Source organism: Trichoderma breve, chromosome 5, assembly GCF_028502605.1.
Source record: "Trichoderma breve strain T069 chromosome 5, whole genome shotgun sequence".
In the NCBI taxonomy this organism is placed as follows: Eukaryota; Fungi; Ascomycota; class Sordariomycetes; order Hypocreales; family Hypocreaceae; genus Trichoderma; species Trichoderma breve.
The window spans coordinates 2,004,325-2,023,471 of NC_079236.1; the positions used below are offsets into that span (position 1 = coordinate 2,004,325).

The 19,147-nt window shown below is 49.5% G+C and overlaps 6 protein-coding genes across 6 annotated transcripts; 4 read left to right on the plus strand and 2 right to left on the minus strand.

The window, feature by feature from the left end:
* Window positions 1-172: 172 nt before the first annotated feature.
* T069G_08286 (DJ-1/PfpI family domain-containing protein) lies at window positions 173-999 on the minus strand (the record flags this gene model as incomplete). Its single annotated transcript, XM_056175496.1, has 3 exons — window positions 173-189; window positions 248-860; window positions 925-999. The coding sequence occupies 3 exons, from the start codon at window positions 997-999 to the stop codon at window positions 173-175; spliced, it is 705 nt and encodes a 234-aa protein (XP_056026445.1).
* A 2,261-nt stretch (window positions 1,000-3,260) lies between these two features.
* On the plus strand, window positions 3,261-4,310 carry T069G_08287 (ankyrin repeats (3 copies) domain-containing protein; the record flags this gene model as incomplete). The annotated part of the gene is made up of 1 exon (XM_056175497.1): window positions 3,261-4,310. One exon carries the CDS (start codon window positions 3,261-3,263, stop codon window positions 4,308-4,310), a length of 1,050 nt encoding a protein of 349 aa, XP_056026446.1.
* Window positions 4,311-6,909: 2,599 nt separating this feature from the next.
* On the plus strand, window positions 6,910-8,247 carry T069G_08288 (uncharacterized protein; the record flags this gene model as incomplete). The annotated part of the gene is made up of 1 exon (XM_056175498.1): window positions 6,910-8,247. The coding sequence occupies one exon, from the start codon at window positions 6,910-6,912 to the stop codon at window positions 8,245-8,247; it is 1,338 nt and encodes a 445-aa protein (XP_056026447.1).
* Window positions 8,248-8,613: 366 nt separating this feature from the next.
* On the minus strand, window positions 8,614-12,079 carry T069G_08289 (e1-E2 ATPase domain-containing protein; the record flags this gene model as incomplete). The annotated part of the gene is made up of 2 exons (XM_056175499.1): window positions 8,614-11,558; window positions 11,623-12,079. The coding sequence occupies 2 exons, from the start codon at window positions 12,077-12,079 to the stop codon at window positions 8,614-8,616; spliced, it is 3,402 nt and encodes a 1,133-aa protein (XP_056026448.1).
* Window positions 12,080-15,128: 3,049 nt separating this feature from the next.
* Window positions 15,129-17,212, plus strand: T069G_08290 (protein kinase domain-containing protein; the record flags this gene model as incomplete). Its single annotated transcript, XM_056175500.1, has 4 exons — window positions 15,129-15,957; window positions 16,018-16,317; window positions 16,382-16,763; window positions 16,831-17,212. 4 exons carry the CDS (start codon window positions 15,129-15,131, stop codon window positions 17,210-17,212), a joined length of 1,893 nt encoding a protein of 630 aa, XP_056026449.1.
* Window positions 17,213-18,146: 934 nt separating this feature from the next.
* On the plus strand, window positions 18,147-19,049 carry T069G_08291 (uncharacterized protein; the record flags this gene model as incomplete). Its single annotated transcript, XM_056175501.1, has 2 exons — window positions 18,147-18,395; window positions 18,456-19,049. The coding sequence occupies 2 exons, from the start codon at window positions 18,147-18,149 to the stop codon at window positions 19,047-19,049; spliced, it is 843 nt and encodes a 280-aa protein (XP_056026450.1).
* Between the last annotated feature and the right edge of the window lie 98 nt (window positions 19,050-19,147).

A 19,147-nucleotide genomic window follows, 5' to 3' on the forward strand; every position in this document is an offset into this window, starting at 1 on the left:
GCTCCTAATCGCCCCCTTTGACTAGAATGGCCCTTGCCGGAAGCATCGTATCGTTAGTTACCGCCAGGGTACTGTTAATACCCTACAAACCAATCGCCAGATAGCTCGCCGCACTCTTTTCAGCAGCCGTTCAGAACCTAAGGATGATGTTAGGAGTATAAAGATCTACCCCTTAAGCAGAGTCAAGACCTATGGAAGTCACATGGTTAGAACATCCACGAAAAACGTCAAGAGTCGCCAAACATACCAAGTGCCTTGGCAATGGCAGCGCCAACACCCAGGGCAGAGTTGGGGTTCTGGCCAGTGATGATGCGACCATCAACGACGACGTGCTCCTTCCAAAGGTCGTCTGCCTTGACATATTTGCCACCCACGCGCTTGATCTCGTCCTCCAACAGAGCAGGCATGAACTCAGTCAGCTTGATGGCATCTTCTTCTGCGTTGCTGAAGCCAGTAGCGGTGCGGCCACTAAGGAGCGGCTTTCCGTCGACAACGGCATTCACGAAAACGATGGGGCCATGGCAGACGGCCGCAACAACTTTGCCAGCATTGTAGAAGTCCTCAATCAGCTTGATGGACTCCTTGTCGTTAACAAGGTCGAACATAGGGCCGTGGCCACCAGGGTAGAAAATGGCATCAAACTCAGATGCCTTTCCCTGAAGATCCTTGAGGGCTACGGTTTTCTCCCAAAGATGCTTCTTGGTTTCGTAGAACTTGACTGAAGCATCGTCCTTGAAGTTCTTCACTGAGACTTCGTCAATGGGAGCCAGGCCACCGGCAGGGGAAGCCACGACGATTTCAGCCCTGGGGTTTGCCTCATCCGGACCAATCAAGTGGAAGTAGGGTCGGGCAAACTCAGGCTGAGATTTTATGTTGTTAGTGACTATCTCCAAAACTCAAAGGGACGAGGTCTAGGGAACTAACCAAGTACCACCCAGTGGGTGCGCCATTGTTCATCTTAGCAGCGCTAGTGAGAACGAAGAGAATTCTGGGAGACATGTTGAAAGATTCTTAGGAGTGATTTTTAGAAGTGATTTCTAGGAGTGATTTAATGCTTTTGGTTTACTGGAAGATTGATGAGAATGATGGAGGATGTGTATTTTCATTGATGCATGGTTTCCGCTGGTCTTTATACTTGACAAGCAGCAATAGGGAGAGTCTTTCGACAAGATTAACATGGGTGCATTGACATCACGAAACCAGCTGTTTGAAGCCATCACAACTCGTCAACAACGATTTGCTCAATAAGCACAACCTGCTAAATGGAATCTTTCAAAACATGATTCCATACATCTCAGGCTGTATCGTTGTTGTTTTTGTCTGCTTTCTAAGCCCATGGTGGGCCACAGCTCGAAGGGCGGAACTTGCCGCACCGAGTGACGGGACTTTGTATGCGGAACTCCGTCCTAAACATTCCGACCTGGTGTAGGAAGCGGAAAATCCGTCCGCGTTCTACTGCTGTTACTTTTAACTCTCCATTAATAATTTTTGTCAATTATCGAGTATTAGCCTCAAATATCCTAGTTTCTACTTTGGTTGTTGATGCCATGTTACTTGGTGGGGATAATGCCCGGTATTCGCTCTTAAGGGGATGGTCAACTAGTTTTTGTCGCTGTTGTTGAGTGCGATTGACAAGAACATTGAAGCTTGCGCCATACGTCTATGCCTATTTCTAATTCCAATTAACGAAAGATGGCTCGTACATCGCACCCTTGTTGGATTGCTAATGCGATGCATCATGAGCCTACGCATCCACATCCATAGGTGGCCTAAATAGACAACTAAGATGGAATTTGGCTTAATAAACTGATCGCTATAGTCTAGACAGCCAGTGGTTAACAAAGTGTCAAGACTGAATACAAGCTACACCTTCCTTTCTACTCCTGCGCGCTTGTAAGGATAACAGCTAATCATACGGTCTACATGGAGGCTCGTGCATGTCCAAGGTAACCACCGGTCAAGGTCTGGGAACATTATGGGGTCAATTTTGAGATCAGCAGCACATTAAGTCTTTCTAAAATTTAGTTTTGGAGATAACTCACGGAATTTGCTAACGATGTAGGTCTTTGACTGTATATGCATAAGATTTCAGAACCAAGATTTGAGCAGTCAACCGCATCAAGTGCAAGACAACGATAAATAGATCTGCCATCACATCACACCATCATTATTCAGTATTTGGACCATATTCGCGGCAGGCATTACCAAACGAGAAAGGACAGCCAATACGGTGGATTGATTTCCCTAGAATATTCGCGATATCGAGAAAGAGAGAGAGAGACTACAGGTAGATAGTGATCAATATTGTAAGCAACTTCCTCCAAATTTGTGAAATTCGGAGCTTCATGGAGCATTTAATAGAACAAATAATAATCTTTATGGCCCGCACCTCTCAGATTCGAATGATCCACGACGCCAGATGGAGCGTACCCAAGCAAATAATCGATCTACGAATTCACGACCGTTACTATTTCGATGTCAGAAAACCGTTGTGTCGGAAAACAGATCCAATATCAAGGTACGATCGAGGAGATTATGATGGTTACCACTCTTCAGGCTAGAAAAAGTCAACTTTTCGATGAAAAGGGCCACCCTACCAGCAATCCAGACGGACTCGACGAAGATGAGAAAGAAGAACAAGAAGAAGAAATAGCCACGTATACCTATTGATCAACCACCACCCGACAATTTGAGGGCCCTGGAGGTAAACACATCTTGCAAATTGGGCGCGCAACGAATCTCGTAACGTGTCGTCTTCTTGTCTTGTCTAAGGAGAGGTTTACGTGTACAATATCCGATGGCGTACGTAACGGTACATTTCTGTTCTTTGTTTAAAGAGAGCCTATCTGGCGGATACAATATTTTTGCCACCTGACATCAAAGGATCAATGCCAATGCAGAGAGTTTTCTTTGTTTCATCGTCTGAAGCCAAGTCATCTGACATATCAGACAAAGCCCTGCCCCTGAGAGTTCTCTGTCCGCTTTGGCAGGTAGGAGATGCCAAAGCCAATGGGCATGCCTTTGGGCCTCGAGCTGAAACCTTGAATCAACTGAGTTCAGGTTTCTTTCATTCTTTGGGTCGTGTTCTTTCAAGGGTGGCAAAGCTAGGTTTATGTGAGGCTTTAGACAAAGCATCAACACTCTCACACCGAACGATTATTGGTGCCAAGCGCCCAAGTACCGATGTATAAAGACATCATCTCGCTCTCCCTGCTGCAAGATGAAATTACATTTTTGTTCCACGAAACTCTGTGCCCAACATGAAGAACAAACTTAAAGCAGCGGCTGAACCGTTCCTTAAATACGTCGCAAATAGAGACGCCAAGATAGCTGGAGAATTGAGTCACCAAGACTGTTCTCATGATAAACGCTTTCTTGCCTCTATAAAATTCAAACTCCAAAACGGTCTGAACATAGGACTCCGACAAGAACAAGATGGCCTTTTATTGACATTGGCAATACACCAGGGATTCTTGGAATCTCTCCAGTACCTAATCGAAGGCGGCGTCGATATTAACCAGCCATATCTCCTTCTATCTCCCCTTATGCACGCTGCACAATTCGGAAAGCTAGAATGTGCTCGCATTTTGCTGGATAAAGGGGCAGATAAAGATTGGAGAGATGAAAAAGACGATACAGCTATTATCAAGGCTGCAACTGCAAAACAATTCGAGATGGTAGAGTTTTTGCTAGATGAGGGGGCAGATCTTATGGGAGGAAAATATTATCGGACGAATTTAGCACGCCTATGTGTTGAATCTCCTCAGTGCCTGCGGAAGGTGTTAAAGCGCTTACCCGGTGCGATACAAATGAAGGACGAGTCTAAGATCACTGCAATACACAATGCTGCCATTCTATGCCAATTTGAGGCCGTCAAGATACTTACGGAATTTGGCGCAAATGTTAACATCATGGGGCCGGATAAGATCACACCGCTCATGGATGCTGCGCGTAATGGAAGTCAGGAGATTGTGCAGTATCTTCTCGAGAAGGGTGTTGATGTTAACCACCAAGACCTCCGAAAATCGTCAGCTCTGCACGAGGCTGAGACGGCGGGAATGATCGATATTCTCGTCAAGGGAGGCGCAAAAGTCAACGCGGTAGATGTTGATAGCAACACTGCTCTTCATCGTCGCGTTAATGCACGTGAGCCCAACCTACTTGCTATCAAAAAACTGGTTGAAGCCGGGGCAGACGTAAACGCCAAGGACAATAGCGGACGTACACCGCTTATGCGCCTATCTTCTGTGAAAGAAAGCAGCGTCATCCCCATTACCATATATCTGCGTTCCAAAGGGGCTCGATCCTAACATCCTCATCTATCATCAAAGTCAGCACTCTAACATGCATGTTTTGCTGGGCATGTTGAGATCGCGAGGCTGCTTCACAGCGCTGAAGCAGAAGTCAACCGTCAGGTTGGCTTCGGCGACTTCTATGAGATCACTTTGCATACTGCCTGCCAGCAGTTCATGCACCAGGTCATGAATTCAACTTCTCCAGCCGGCTATAGCGGAACTTTCTCAGATCATAGTGTTTAAGCGTTATTGAGGCTTTCAGAAATGCCAACTCTCACAATTCCACCATCATTTTGCTTTACGGATTTTTTTAGGGCTTGAATGTAGTGCTTTGTTTCATCAGAAGAGATTGTCGGGTTGATATTAATGCAAATTATGGAGAATAACTAGTTAATGATTTCATAAATACAGTATGCTGCCCGTTTAATCGTTGTAGTCTATCAGGAGAAGGCCTAAGGGAGGCATCCAGATCAAACCTGTGCGCTGCTTCCATGAATCTGGCAGCCACTCGTGTCAAGACCCATGATAATTCGTTTTCATTGAGCATTTCAACCTACTCTTCTATATCAAGTCCATAGGAGCACTTTACCAGACCCGTTGGACACATTTTGTAAAGTAAAATAGCCCTTTCCCTCCGAACTTCCCCAGAAGCGGTGTTACCGGCAGCAGGAAAGAAAATCCCATCTGTAGTCATCGTTAGTCACTGCCGTCCAAATGCGAGTACTGTACGCTATCGAGGAAGTTGATGCCACAGCTCCTGTCGGGATATTCGTCAAAACATAAATCTGTAAGGTAGGCATGGTGGGTTGACACTCATCTGTATCATGCGACTCCATCCGCTCCTGCATGTAAACCGACCGCAGACGAGCCGTGACAGGAAGTTGCAACTGTAGATGCCGAGATAAAATCACCGGAGCTGCATCTTCGATCTTTTTTGTTCTTTTCCCATCAATATTCTGTCATTCTCTTCTCAACACTCTGCACATTTGCCCACGCCTCTTGTTATTTTCTGGTCAACGTCTTCACTGCCGCTTGGATGAGCCGATGACCCTTCATACTATCGCAACCAAATGCCATCTTGACACATCTGCATATGCAGTGTCTATTCAACGAGTGGCAATCCGTCTCAGAGCAACTCTCCGGTACGCTGGCTTCAAGGGCCATCATCAGATCCTGCGAGGATTCTCGTCGCGTTAGAAGGGGATTCTCATCATGGACGGGCTTCAAGGTAGGGACCCCTGATGATCCTCCGGAGTCCCAGTGAAGATAAAGCAAAGCCGAAGCATTGCACTTTAGCTCGTGCACAATGCTGTTGACGACAAACGCGTTTGTCATCCTTCTGAGGGATGAAACGGTTGAGAGGGGGTCGGGTTCACGCTTTCTCTTCGGAGTTTCCTTGACGCTGCACCCTACCAGCCGACTAGCGACATTCGCCAGAGCTGACAAAGGAAAAAAAAATGTTTTAGGTTTTCCAACTGGCTTTCCAACAGCCATAGTCACATGAACGCCTCGAGATAACCCACGACCGATCGATGACTCTACTTTTGAGTTTGAGGAGCCAATTCCCGCTCGGAATTTAGAAGTAGGCTTCTACATGATATCATGTATGAACTTTGTTGCTGACTTCACATACAGACAAGCACACAGAGTGAAGATATGTGGGAGGTGTTTGGTCTTCAGCGGGCTGCATGTGGATTGGAAGAAAGGGGCATCCCATTCAAGGTTCAGTGTTTCGTTGGTTCAGTGTTTTTGTTGCTTTTATTTTTTTAGTCTGCTCTTAGATCTATGAAGTATGTATGTACATGTATGTAGCAATTCCAAGCTTTTTTATTTGCGCTGGCCCAATCTACCATATGTGCACGAAGCGTTCGCCGATGAACATGACAAAGCAATCTGATTCGACCGTCTACTAGCAGCAGAAGACTTGATTACAATGTCATCAGGGATACGATACAACGATGAGCTATTCTACGTCTCAGAGGGGCTCTCAAGCGCCATATCCCAAAGGGATCTTTTGATGCGTTTGGAGCGATTCATCATTGACGAGTTTCGCGTCATCCTTTTGCAAAGGCACTCTCAGTGGTGGAGAGCACCCAATCCCGAGGCATTGCACTTAGCTTCTTGACAGAACCAGTGGTGAGCACAGTAGGGGGTCCGTCCTCTTTATATACCTCAGGTACGTGTCGAACTCAGAACAAGTTTTTGAATTTCCAGTAAAGGGCCGATATGCAGGAAAGTGAAAGTAGCGCCTCTCGAAGCCATAGCTAGGCAATATTCCCGTAGCGCAGTCGCAAAGGTTACTTTTCTACTCAATAAAACTCAAGAGTCCTGTGATATATTTTAATCCTACATCCTGATACGGTGTATTCCGTACATGTGTCATCCTCATAGAAATCCCAGATATACGTCCAAAGTTTCGAGTATGAGAGCCTCGGACGGAGTTCATACGAAGGTACCCTGGAGTAAGTATACCGGTTCTTATCGCTTATCAATGAGTTCCCAAAACGGCAAAAGATGGGTCTAGCAACCACCTAGCGCCAAGCTCTTCTCGATGTCACTGCTCGCTGTTGTTCTATTCCTTCACCCAAACTTTCACCACCAACAACACAGCAGAATGGATAGCTTTCCATCCAAGGAGGAACAGCTCCTGATGGATCCCGTCGAGTTCTGGAGCAGCCAAAAGCCCCCCAAAAGGCCCTCCAGCTCCGCCTCGCAACGGCCATCAGTGCGCTCTGCAAGCAAGGATCGCGACGACCCGCTGCTCACGGCGCCTCCTGCTCGGGCCAGGGTTCCCGAAAGGAATGAATCGCGACAGTCGCGAATTGCTGTGGTTTTGAAGTCGCCGGCCCATCTGAATAGATCATCATGGTCTCACGTCGAAGGCGAGAATGGCGGTGATAGTAGAGCGGCAGCGGCAGCGGCATCATCACGACAGGCCACTCCTAATTTCGCTTCACGCGCAAAGAAAGAAACGCCTGTGCCTCTCCCTAAAACGCTCATCACAGCATCAACAACGACAACATCAGCAACAACAACCTCAATTCGCGCACCAGTACCTCTACCAAAACCCTTGTCTAGAACATCAACACTAGCAATCGGACCCGCAGCTGCGCCAGTGGCTGTATCAACGGTAGCACGAGTGGCAGCACCTACACCAGTACCTCTTCCAAAACAGTTCATAAGAACACCCATTCCAAACGCGACAACATCAACTCCAACTTCATTACCGGCTCCAGGCTCGTCACCAGCACCAGCGCCGGGTTCCCAACCAAGCGCCGGCCGGGGGCGGCCCAAAGGTTGGAAGCCCGGCATGTCTTATACAGCACTACGAGGCCCTGCTTCTCCGAAGCCTGTCAAAGAGAGAACAGGAAGACCTGGTCGGCCATCTAAACCAAAGCCTCCTCTTCCACTGGGTAACCCAAAGCGCCGCGGCAGGCCACCAAAAGCGCCATCTCCTCTACCGTGGCAAGTCTACCGGTCCCTGCCAACCTCGTTTACTGCCTTTTTGTGCGAATGGAGTGGCTGTAAAGCTGAGCTTCATAACCTGGATACTTTACGACGCCACGTCTCCGTGGTGCACTGCCGGAAAGCGCCACTTGTTTGTTGTTGGGGGAAATGCGCGCAAAGCTCGCAAAGCTCGGCCCCTTACCAGTTCCCTAATGTACCCTCGCTTCGTGCACACATTGAGAAGAAGCATCTCATACCGTTCAGTTGGCATACCGGTGATGGGCCACAGAACTATGGCGCCCCTAATCAACGGTTGAAAGACGAAGAGATTCCGGATTATCTTAAAGACGATCAAGGCAATCAAGTGACACCGTCTATACGAGATCAAGAGGTGGAAGATTTCGCTACTTGGAAACACAATCGTCAGAAACTAAAGGATCTACTGGTCCAGTTGAATGACAATCTACCAAGCGAAGAATCAGATTCTCCTATTGACGAAGATTGATAAGGGGGAGGAAGAAGCATATGATACCCTTGGCTAATGATAAAACTAGCAGTAGCTGATACATCTTGTTCACAAATGATTCAAGTCTATAGACCTATTTCATATAGCGAAGAAAGAAGAAGCAATTCATAATTGGGTAGGATGTTGAATCCTCACCCTTACACCGTACTTCATATACGCATCCAGATCATGATGCAAAGACGCGAGCCGATCACTTGCATCTTGAAACTAAATGCATATAGTAAAAGTAGCGGGTAAAGAAAGAAAACAAAAGAGTGCGCAAGCGCATTAAGCCGCCCCTTTTAACAGAGAGCGCTGCATTGATGCCACACTCAGAGCACAAAGACACCTCTTCATCACAAGCGGTTAGATAGTAGACCATCTCAACAGCGTGGCCGCAGCAATAACGGGCAATACACTGACGAGTTCGCCCAAACCGGCGTATTCGGGCGGGATTCTCGCATTGACAAAAGCCCCAGCGGCAAGCAGGATGGCGAACAAGTTGTACACAAAGCTCCAGCCAAAGTTAAAGGCAATTCTGCGCATAGATTTTCGACTCACCGCAATGACGGTGAGGATACCAGCGAGGTTGGGGCGCATAAGAACAACATCGGCTGACGATTTGGCGACATCGGTACCCTCTTCGTTCATGTGCACACCAATAGTGGCCTGGGCGAGGGCGACTGCATCGTTGGTTCCATCACCACAGAAAATAACGACGGGCTTCTTCGACTTGCCGACCTTATTGGTCTGTTCTGTAGAGACAGGACTTTGGAGAAGGTTCTGAATGTATGCTTGCTTGTCAGCGGGAGTGCAGCGAGAACGAACATTGGCCTCGATAATGTCCAACCGTGCTGCAACAGAGCGCACAGCGCCATCGTCATCTCCTGAGATGATGTGGACCGATATGCCACGAGTGAGCAGAGACTGAACCGTAGAGGCAGCATCTGGTCGAATTGAATCTTGGAGGGCAAAAATAGCAGCGACGGAACTGCCGATCGTGAAGCCGAACACCGTGTATCCATGTGACAGCATTGATTGCACAACCGGATTGGGTTCAAGACCGAGCCAGCGGGAGTTGCCTGCCTGCAGAGTCAATCCAGACCCCTCCGCGATACCTTCGACGCCTTTCCCTGTCAGAGCTTTTGAATTTGATACCGGCGCAGGAGATATGTCCTGGTCTTTTAGATGCAACGCTATTGCAGCAGACACTGGATGCTTGATGCCATCAACAAGACCAAGGAGGAAAGACTTTGTAGCAGTCTGGTCACCATCGGCATACCATTCTTCGACCACAGTCAGTTTGCCCTCGGTAATGGTACCGGTCTTGTCGAATACTACATGCGACGTCTTATAAGCAACCTCAAGACTTTCCGCCGATTTAAACACGACACCCCGTTCAGCGGCAACGCCGCTAGCAATGACTACAACCATAGGTACCGCCAGGCCGATGGCACAGGGGCAGGACACTATAAGGACAGTGATCGCGTAGGTGATTGCTTGGATCGTTGCCTCGCTTCCAGATTGACCGCGGACCTTGATACCAACGGCGATCCAGATACAGAAGACAATAATGGTAATGGCAACGACGACGGGGACAAAGTAGCTCGCAACACGATCAGCCATGGCTTGAACCCTTGGTTTCGACAACTTTGCCTCGTCCACCATACCAGCAATAGTACTGATCGTATTGTCGCCGGGAAGTCGAGTCAGTCGAACGTACAAGACACCTGAGCCATTGAGAGATCCGGCAATGACTGGGGAATTACTATGCTTCACGACCGGCATTGACTCTCCAGTCATCATAGATTCGTCAACTTCAGAATTACCAGATATAACCGTGCCATCGGTTGGAATCCTCGAGTCGGGAGCGACCTTGAACACGTCTCCATACTGGAGAAGACGAGCATCAATCTCCTTTTCGCCTTCGTCAGTCACAATGAGCGCTGTGGTATTCTGAAGAGATCGAATCGAGATAGATTCCACGGCCTTTTGGCGAGCAAGGGCAGCCACCCAGCGGCCTACCATGATGAGGGTTACTAATAGAGTGCTGGTTTCGAAAAACTGACCGGTCGACAGGGGCTGACCAGAAGCCAAGTAACCAAAGGAGACGACCGAAAAGATGTAAGCTGCACTAGTACTGAGAACAATGAGAAGGTCCATTTCAATTACCCTCGAGAAGACGAGAGCTTTGAGGGCCTTTGGATAGAATGGACCAGCGACTATGAATTGGACGAGCGTTGCCAAGGCCAAGGATGCCGAGCTGTATTCCAGATCGTGCTTGGGGAGCGGAGCCCAAGCCATGACCAGAACCGGGACAGTGAGGCAGGCAGAGAGCAGTGTCATGTAACCAATATGGCGAACATGTCTATTACCGGCCTCGAGTGTTGGATCCGCGCGGGCCGTTGCGAGCTGGATTGGAACGTCACCCCAGCCACGTTCAATCAAGTCTCTTGCACCGATAATGTCCGCATTAAAACTAACATTGACGGTCCTGTCATCAACCACTTTCACTTCAGTGACCCCGTCTGGCCATGGCTGGTTGACAAACGCAGCTGCATCGCCGCCGCAAACAATGATGTCGAGATTGGAGCCTTGATTCGTAATTCTTTCACATTTGAACTCTGTAGTTCTTTCAAGGTGTTTCGTCACCTCGGCCGCAGAAATAGAGCCAACTAAGTCAAACTCAGCGCGAGCAAGCACTAAGCTGGTCTTTAAGTTCTTGACTGACGAGAGGGCACCGAGACTTCGAATCAGCTTTGTCTCGCATCCGGTACAGGTCATGCCCGAAATGCTGAGGATCACATGTTCCTTTTCATTGTTGGAAGACGGGCTCTTTTCAACATCAGCATCTTGGGCGATGCTGGTAAAGATTTCTGTCGACCTTTTGGCAGAACGAGTTGGTCGCATTTCAGCGCAGCAAGTCTCGGCACAAGATTCCACCACGCTCGGGGGCTTCGACTTAGCTGGACTTTTGCCATTATTCAGGCATTTCTCATTCAAGTTGACCGACTTATTTGTGGAACAGCAGTTTCCACCGGCCCTATCGGCGGCACAGCAGGAGCCAACAGACGAACGTGAACGGAGCGATAGCGTCTCTTTTGAACGACGTCGCACACTAGCCGAGGTTGAGCGGCGTTGATAATTACAGCATGTTTCTTGTCCAAGGGCGATGAGAGCACGGCAGATGCATCCAAGAGCCTCGAGTTTCCCCATGTACATGTCCCGAACCTTGCGGGAGTGGCCATTACATGGCTTGCCGCTTTTGCCTCGGCCGCAGTTGGAAGAAGTTGGCTTATTAGTGCTTAGACCTGCGAGTTGACAAGGTTAGATTAAACTATGCATGGGGTTCTAGCAGATAATCAGGCTACTTACCAGACCCAAGGCTTTCACACTCACGCAGCGCAAGGCGGTCCAGGCAGGTTTGGTCACAGCATGGAGAGACTTTGCCCTCGCAGCAGGGTGGTGCTTTCATACTATCGGGACATGGCTTGTCTCCCTTGGAACAGCAACCCTTGCTGCAGTTGGACTGGGTGATCTTCGGAGCACAGCAGTCATCCTTGAGGTCGACCTCTTGAGCCTTGCTCTCGCATGTCTTTTCAGTCTGTAGCTTTTCTACCGATCCACCACAGCATGTATCCTGGCATTGCTTGTCGTCTGACTGAATCGATTTGTTGCATTCAGTATCAGCAGTTTCAGGCTTCTCAAGGCTAGTATCTGGCACGTCGTCAACGCAGCAGGAATCCTCTTGCTCTGGAAGCTGGGTAGAGCAGCAATCTTCCTCTGGCGGTGCCTTGGGGGGTGGTTCACAGCAGCCAGAGCCGCAGGCCATGATGAAATTATGGGTGATTTGGTCGACTCTGGATGATTTGGTTTTGGTTTTAATGAAGAGACACGTCAATGGAAGTCAAATCAGTGAATGCCAAGCGTGCACGGTAACCCAAAATGGCGACTACGGATGAGAGATGACCCCTCCCGAATGTCACCAAATGGAATAGCAGGAGACACATTGCCTAGAATCTTGCTCCCTCTATTCTGATAACAACGACCGATATCTTCGTAAAGCATGAAACATATGCATATTGATTTGATAGAGTCAACTATTCGGCATTAGAATGTCAAACCCATGGATGATTTCATAGCATTTGATGCTCGTGTTGGATCGATTGATGGCTGGCTGAGCCTAATGGGGAAGAGTGTCCACTTAACCTTAATTGACAGCACAACAAACTCTATCAATATTCTTGGCGCAAATGGCGTCTTCCTCCTCAATATTTTGTGACCCTAATCATTCAGAAAAAGCATGGCGATGTTTGTTGGGTTCATTTACCCTCACACTACTGGCTACATGCAGCTTGAGGGAGCTCCTCGCCTATTCAGATGGCATGGCTGGCTGGTTGGCTTTACAAATGCTAGGCCGAGAGAGTGCTACCCTATTATCTACTGTCCGTGTATAAGCGAAGAAGATATGTGCGTGCATGCTTCAGTCCAGCTTGTTCACGGAGCCAGGGTCATCCCATCTATTTAGTGTAAGTGATTAAGTGCATGTGCCGAACGATATTCTTCAATGCTACCGTATGCAGCACAAGTATGCATTCCAATACACCAAATACGGACATAGCTCTCGGGTTTTAGCAATCCAGACGACACCAGATACCAAGATTGGCAACTGGCCGCTTCAGCCTCCATGCTATCTAGTATCTAGTAATACGAGTATTCAATGCTCATCACCGGGCTTCCGGTCGGCATATACAAAGAGGGCGCGCGCGGCTGTGGCGCTGCAGGGAAACAATTGCAATGACGGGAATCACGGCGCCTCGTCCAAGCCGATCAGCGTTGGCGGAGCTTATGGAGCATCACGGCCCACCCCTTTCCGCCATGTCGGGCTTGAAACAACCGGAGAATGGAGCATCGCTGTTCTATTTTTTCTTCTTTCTGAATTTTCTTGGACCATTCCTTGTTTCGAGCAACTGATGGGATGATTACATCATGGCATGAACGGCTGCACTCCGTGTTTTAGCGCGAAACAAATTCCGATTGCTCTCATCACGGAATTGGTTGTCAAATGTTTGATTGATTGCATGGGTGCTCGGCGACATTCTGTGACAAGACAGGCATCACGTCAGGCCTTGGGGCTCGTATGATGGCCCGTAGAGTCGCCAGATTCCGAACATACCGACCAGCCGCTGGTCTGTTGGTCTTGTATGGTCTGGGGGCATCGCAAGTGCATTGCATTGCAGCGTAGTGCTGTACGAATACCAAGAACGGAGTCCGTCCGAGAGCTGGCAGAGGCGATTGATTCCGGGCGCAGAGAGAGAGAGGCAGCTTTGTGCGGCAGTGTCTCGGATGGTAGGCAAGCAAATGAGCACTTGGTGAAGCTGCTTTTGATGCTGAGAACTAATGCAGCCCTAGCCTCAACTCAGGCACATCAGGCAGTGGTACGAGGTCAAGCTTCAGCAGTCATGCATCAGCCCTTTGCAAATGCACATCAGGACGGATTCGTGGTGGAGACACGGGCGCTGCTGCGGATAATAGAAACATGGATGTTCGTGAATTCTGCCTCATTGGCCTGGTTGGTAAGCAGTTTTCATCTGCCGCAACGCGTCTCACTGGAAGGGAAAATGTGAGGGAGAGGGGAGAAGGTGGACGACTCCGCAGCGAGGCAAGTACAGGTACCTCGCCCGCAAAAGTACCGGTACGAGCAGCAGCCACAGGCACAGGTACCGACAGGCACTGAAGGGAGCACTGTATTGGATGACGACTGCTGCACCAGCACTTCAACAGTGCCTGAATGAACACGAAAGCGAATGCGCGCGCGCGGCATGGCGTAAGGCGGGTTCCGGTACAGCCCGGCATCTGGCAGTCAAATTTGCACACTTTAGCATTATAAATTGGTTTCCGCACTCCGACGAAGCCAAGATCAAACGCCCCCCCCGTATCGGGATACCGAATACCAGGTTTTGAAAATGGAAATCAAATGCATCGGGTGGCTGTGTGCCTGTGCCTGTGCGTGTGCTTACGAGCGGGCAGAGAAGCGTATTGAATGTTCGATCCAGTGTTGATGGAGGCGCCATGCCATCGTTCTCATGACTCGCTCTGCGGTACCTCTACCAACAGCCCGAAAATGTTCACGATGCCCTTCTGACCTAGTCCGCTACGGGGCTAACGCGCACCCGCTAGCTGGCTCTCCCCAACGCCCCCTGAACGCCTCGTCCTAACCGCTGTGGCCCCCCGTAACTCAATTGTGCTGCCCCGTTGGAGGGCTGTAACAGCCTGAACTGGGCGCCCTCCCGATCTGGGACGCCAAGTACCTGTACCTGCTCGCGCCTCCACAAATCTCGCCCAGTGATAAGCCTGCAGAGCCAGTGACGCTGATGCCTGAGGCAACGTGGCTTGCCGTGAGCGGACCGGCCCACCAGCTTTGTCTCAACTCGCGGTACCTCGTCCAGCCGCTTCAAACTGTTGGCAGAAACCGTCGAACTTGCATCCAACAAGACCATCGTCGTCCATAATTCGAGCCTCTTTTCTCGCCATTTCGCCGAAAAAAGTTGCCTCTATCGTCCAGCGCCTGCTTCAACATCTGCTGTGCGAATCATGGCTGCAGTTGCTTGATCGAAACCCCCGTTAGCGTCACCCGAACATTGATACCGTCAATCCACGTCCCACCTCCGCATCCACTCGTCGTATCCTCTCCATTTTCATCGTCATCGTCAACGCCTGCGTTTGCGTCTGAATCTGCATTTGCATCTGTGTCTACATCTGCATCTGCGTCCTCGACTTCGACTTCTTCTACGTCATCGAGTCTTTCATTTCCTTTTCATCATCATCACTCATCATCGTCGTCGTCGTCATCTTCATCTTCTACATCTCCTAAACCAGCAATGCCATCCTCAAAGGTCGCCAACAGCTCTGCTGGGGGCCAGGTCAGCAATCGCCTGCGCAACTTCTTCCGCATGAACAGCAGCGCGAGTAGTATCGGCGAAAAAGAAAGGAGCAGCAACTCGCTTAACCTCAACGGGCCTTCGAGCAACGGCAGTGGCAGCGACTCGCACTCTACCAAAACTTCTCGACACACCAAGCTATTCAACAGCACCGTTGGTCGCCTGAGGTCACATACCGTCGCCAGCGAGAGCAACAAGCTAGAAGAGGCAATGAGCCCTACGGCGCTTGCCAACCCCTACTTTGCTCACCAGGGACAGCCTGGCCTGCGCCATCACAACGAAGGCTCTGTGCCACCAAGTCCTCCTGATACGCCAACATTGAAAGTGTCGGGCCCAGATGGCACAGAGGCCGAACAGGCTACAAGCGAAACTAAGGAAGAGCTGGCCCGCAGGTTAAGGAGGGTTGCCAGTGCACCTAATGCCCAGGGACTCTTTGCGAGTGCTGGAAACAAGGGCGAGCGCCCCGGCACCGCTGAACTCGGCAAAGACCCCTTGATCCAGAATGCCAAGTCAGGGTCACTCGGCCTCGTCGACGGCGGTAAGGCCGATGCAGTACAGCAAGCATACAGCGAAGATACTCTAGGTGCTCTGCCTCCTCCGCAGACCTCTTTAGCCTTCCGCAGAACGTACAGTTCCAACTCGATCAAGGTCCGCGATGTCGAAGTTGGTCCTGCCAGCTTCGACAAGATCAAGCTTATTGGCAAAGGTGATGTGGGCAAAGTCTACTTAGTTAGAGAAAAGAAGAGCAACCGGCTCTACGCCATGAAAGGTAAGAAATATGATGCCTTGAAATTTGACATCTCTGCAGTCGCTAATTTGGTTCCCATAGTCTTGAGCAAGAAGGAGATGATTAAGCGAAACAAGATTAAGCGCGCCCTCGCTGAACAAGAAATTCTTGCGACAAGCAACCACCCCTTCATTGTCACTCTATACCACTCGTTCCAGTCAGAAGACCATCTTTATCTATGCATGGAATATTGCAGTGGAGGAGAATTCTTCAGAGCACTCCAGACTCGCCCTGGCAAGTGCATTCCAGAGGACGACGCTCGTTTCTACGCCGCCGAGGTCACGGCTGCTCTGGAGTACCTCCATCTCATGGGTTTCATCTACCGAGATTTGAAGCCGGAGAGTACGTAACCCCCTTCAGATGGGAAGAGAATGAGGAGACGCAGCTGACTAACGTATTTCTTTAGACATCCTGCTTCATCAGTCCGGCCACATCATGTTGTCGGATTTTGATTTGTCAAAGCAGTCCGGCCCTGGTGGCAAGCCGACGATGATTGTTGGCAAGAACGGAGCTAGGACAGATTCTTTGCCCACAATTGACACGCGATCATGTATCGCCGACTTTAGAACGAATTCGTTTGTCGGCACCGAGGAGTACATTGCCCCCGAGGTGATCAAGGGCAGTGGCCACACCAGTGCAGTGGATTGGTGGACGCTGGGCATTCTCATCTATGAAATGCTCTACGGAACCACGCCTTTCAAGGGCAAGAACCGAAATGCCACCTTTGCCAACATCCTGCGCGAGGACATTCCCTTCCCAGACCACACTGGAGCGCCACAGATTTCAAAGTAAGTCACCATTGCCTTATATAGAACGACTTGCCACAAGAATTGTTGCTGACCCTCCTTATTATAGCCTCTGCAAGTCGCTCATCAGGAAACTGTTGATCAAGGACGAGAACCGCAGGTTAGGTGCCCGAGCTGGTGCCTCTGATATCAAGGCCCACCCCTTCTTCCGAACGACTCAGTGGGCTCTGATTCGCCACATGAAGCCTCCTATTGTCCCTAACCAGGGCCGTGGAATCGACACTATCAACTTTAGGAATGTCAAGGAGAGTGAAAGCGTTGACATTAGCGGGGCCAGAGCCGTTGGTGTTCCCCTGGATAGCGGACTGGCAACCCCCGGCACTGAAGCTGCAGACCCATTCCTGGAGTTTAACAGTGTCACGCTTCACCACGATGACGATGTGCAGTTCCACGACATTAGTTATGCTTCATCACCCTCTTCTCGAAGTTGAGATGGCCTTTTGAAACCTGGGGATCCGACATCGAACCGATTACTTTTCTTCTCTCCATTGAGGCTTCGGCCAAATTTTGATATCATTCGTGTACACGGCTAAGGTTATGGGGATTGTTAAGATTACGACATTTGAGTCTTTTTATTCGAGCGACCGAGTTTTTTTTTTACCTTTTTGGAGTTGACGCCTGCATGGAATATCCCGTCATTCGCTCCTTTTGCTTTACAGCAGGCAAGCTAGCAGAAACAAATCATAGCGGATTCCGTACGATGCCCCTCCCAAAGTTGTCGTTTAGGATTATTGTTGAAGAAAAGTCTGTCCAGCATCGTTGCAAGTCCTGTCCACTTGAATTCGGCGTCTTATTTGGTTTCTTTTCTCTTTTTTTTGGGCGTTTCTTGGGAGTTGTTTTGGCGCCAGGGAGGGCATGTCATGTAAACTGTCAACAGTCTATGAAGATACGTTTGATCTACCAATAGAACAAGGATATTCTGACGAGTCTGCGTGTGTCCTTCTGTGATTGTTTTATACATGAGTATTATCTTGTTTGGAGGTTCTTGTCTATATTAGTGTAAGAAGGGTTAATATCAGCTGTGAGATTTAATTCAACGTGTTCTCCTGACTCTTGTGGTATATGTACCGTGCCTGGGAAGTGAATGCCGCATACTACAAGCAGGTCCGACCAATAAACGGCATGAGAGTGAGGTTTACTTTCCGCATTGACCTTGCGAGAAGTCGAGCAACGCAGCTGCCAAAGAATTATCCACCCAAGGCCCACGTTTACAGATCCTGAGTAAACACCAGAAGTTTTCTCTCTCCGACACTATTTGCCTCTCATTCTTCAAACCTTTTTATCAAATATTTTTCAAATAACAAGCAAGATACCAAGCAGCTACAACATCACATTCACTTAGTACCTTGTATGCAAAAGACAGCAATGAGCACGATGGACATGACCCCCTCTGCCACAACTCAACCTTTCTTATCAACATCAGACTACGCATCCTCAAACGCCATCATGTCGTACTACCAGCAAGAACTCCCGTCTACAGCCCAACGCACCTATTTCATCTCCTACATCCCGCAAGGCAACGGAGAACACAGTCCCATGAAAGGCCTCGCCGAGCTCCGCGATAGACTACATCTCGAAATCGCCGCGCCCTTACCAAAGGTCCTCGTGGTCCCAGTATTGGTGGACAAAACCACGTAGAGCGTGATCAACAGCTTCGGGGGGCCGCCCGTCCAGTTCTACGAAGATCATTTGCAGGGCACCGCGCCCACTCCGACCAGGTACAGCGCGCCGCAGATGGCCTGCCGCTGGCGATTTCCGCAGCTCGTGACGGACGGGTGGGAGTGTAGCGATACAAAACTCAGCAGCGCGCTGGGTAAACATGTGGTGTTGTCCGCGTCGTTTTGGTGCGCTAAAGTGCCGATGCTGTTCGTCTCGCAGCCAATGTTTACGAGTGCGAACCGGCGGTTTGAAGATAAGTGTTTGGATCAGGAGATTGCGTGGGATTTTCCTCCGCAGTATAGCGGCGAAATGAAGATTGAGGAGTATATTAATTTCAAGGTGTATCATCGCTGGGTGGCCTTTTTGGGGGCGCTGAGGCCGTGCGATTTGACGAGGGAGATGCTTTTCGTGGTGATCACGGCGTTGAAGCAGAATCTTGAGGAGGCGCGGTATTTGCTTGGGCGAGGATGGGCGATGAGTGGTGCGAATGTTAGAGACTGGAAGGAGTTGCTGGATAGATTGATGAGGAGGGTGGACATTATGGCGTCTGGAGACTTTTCGAAGCAGGAGGTTGAACTATACAAGGGAGATGCGGCGAAGGCGGGATGAGATATCTTTCTTTCTCGTGTCTTGGGCGTCTTTCAGCGATGGATGGGTTGTGGTGGACTGGATCATTCTTTGTATGCAGCAGCGTTGTCTTTAGAATC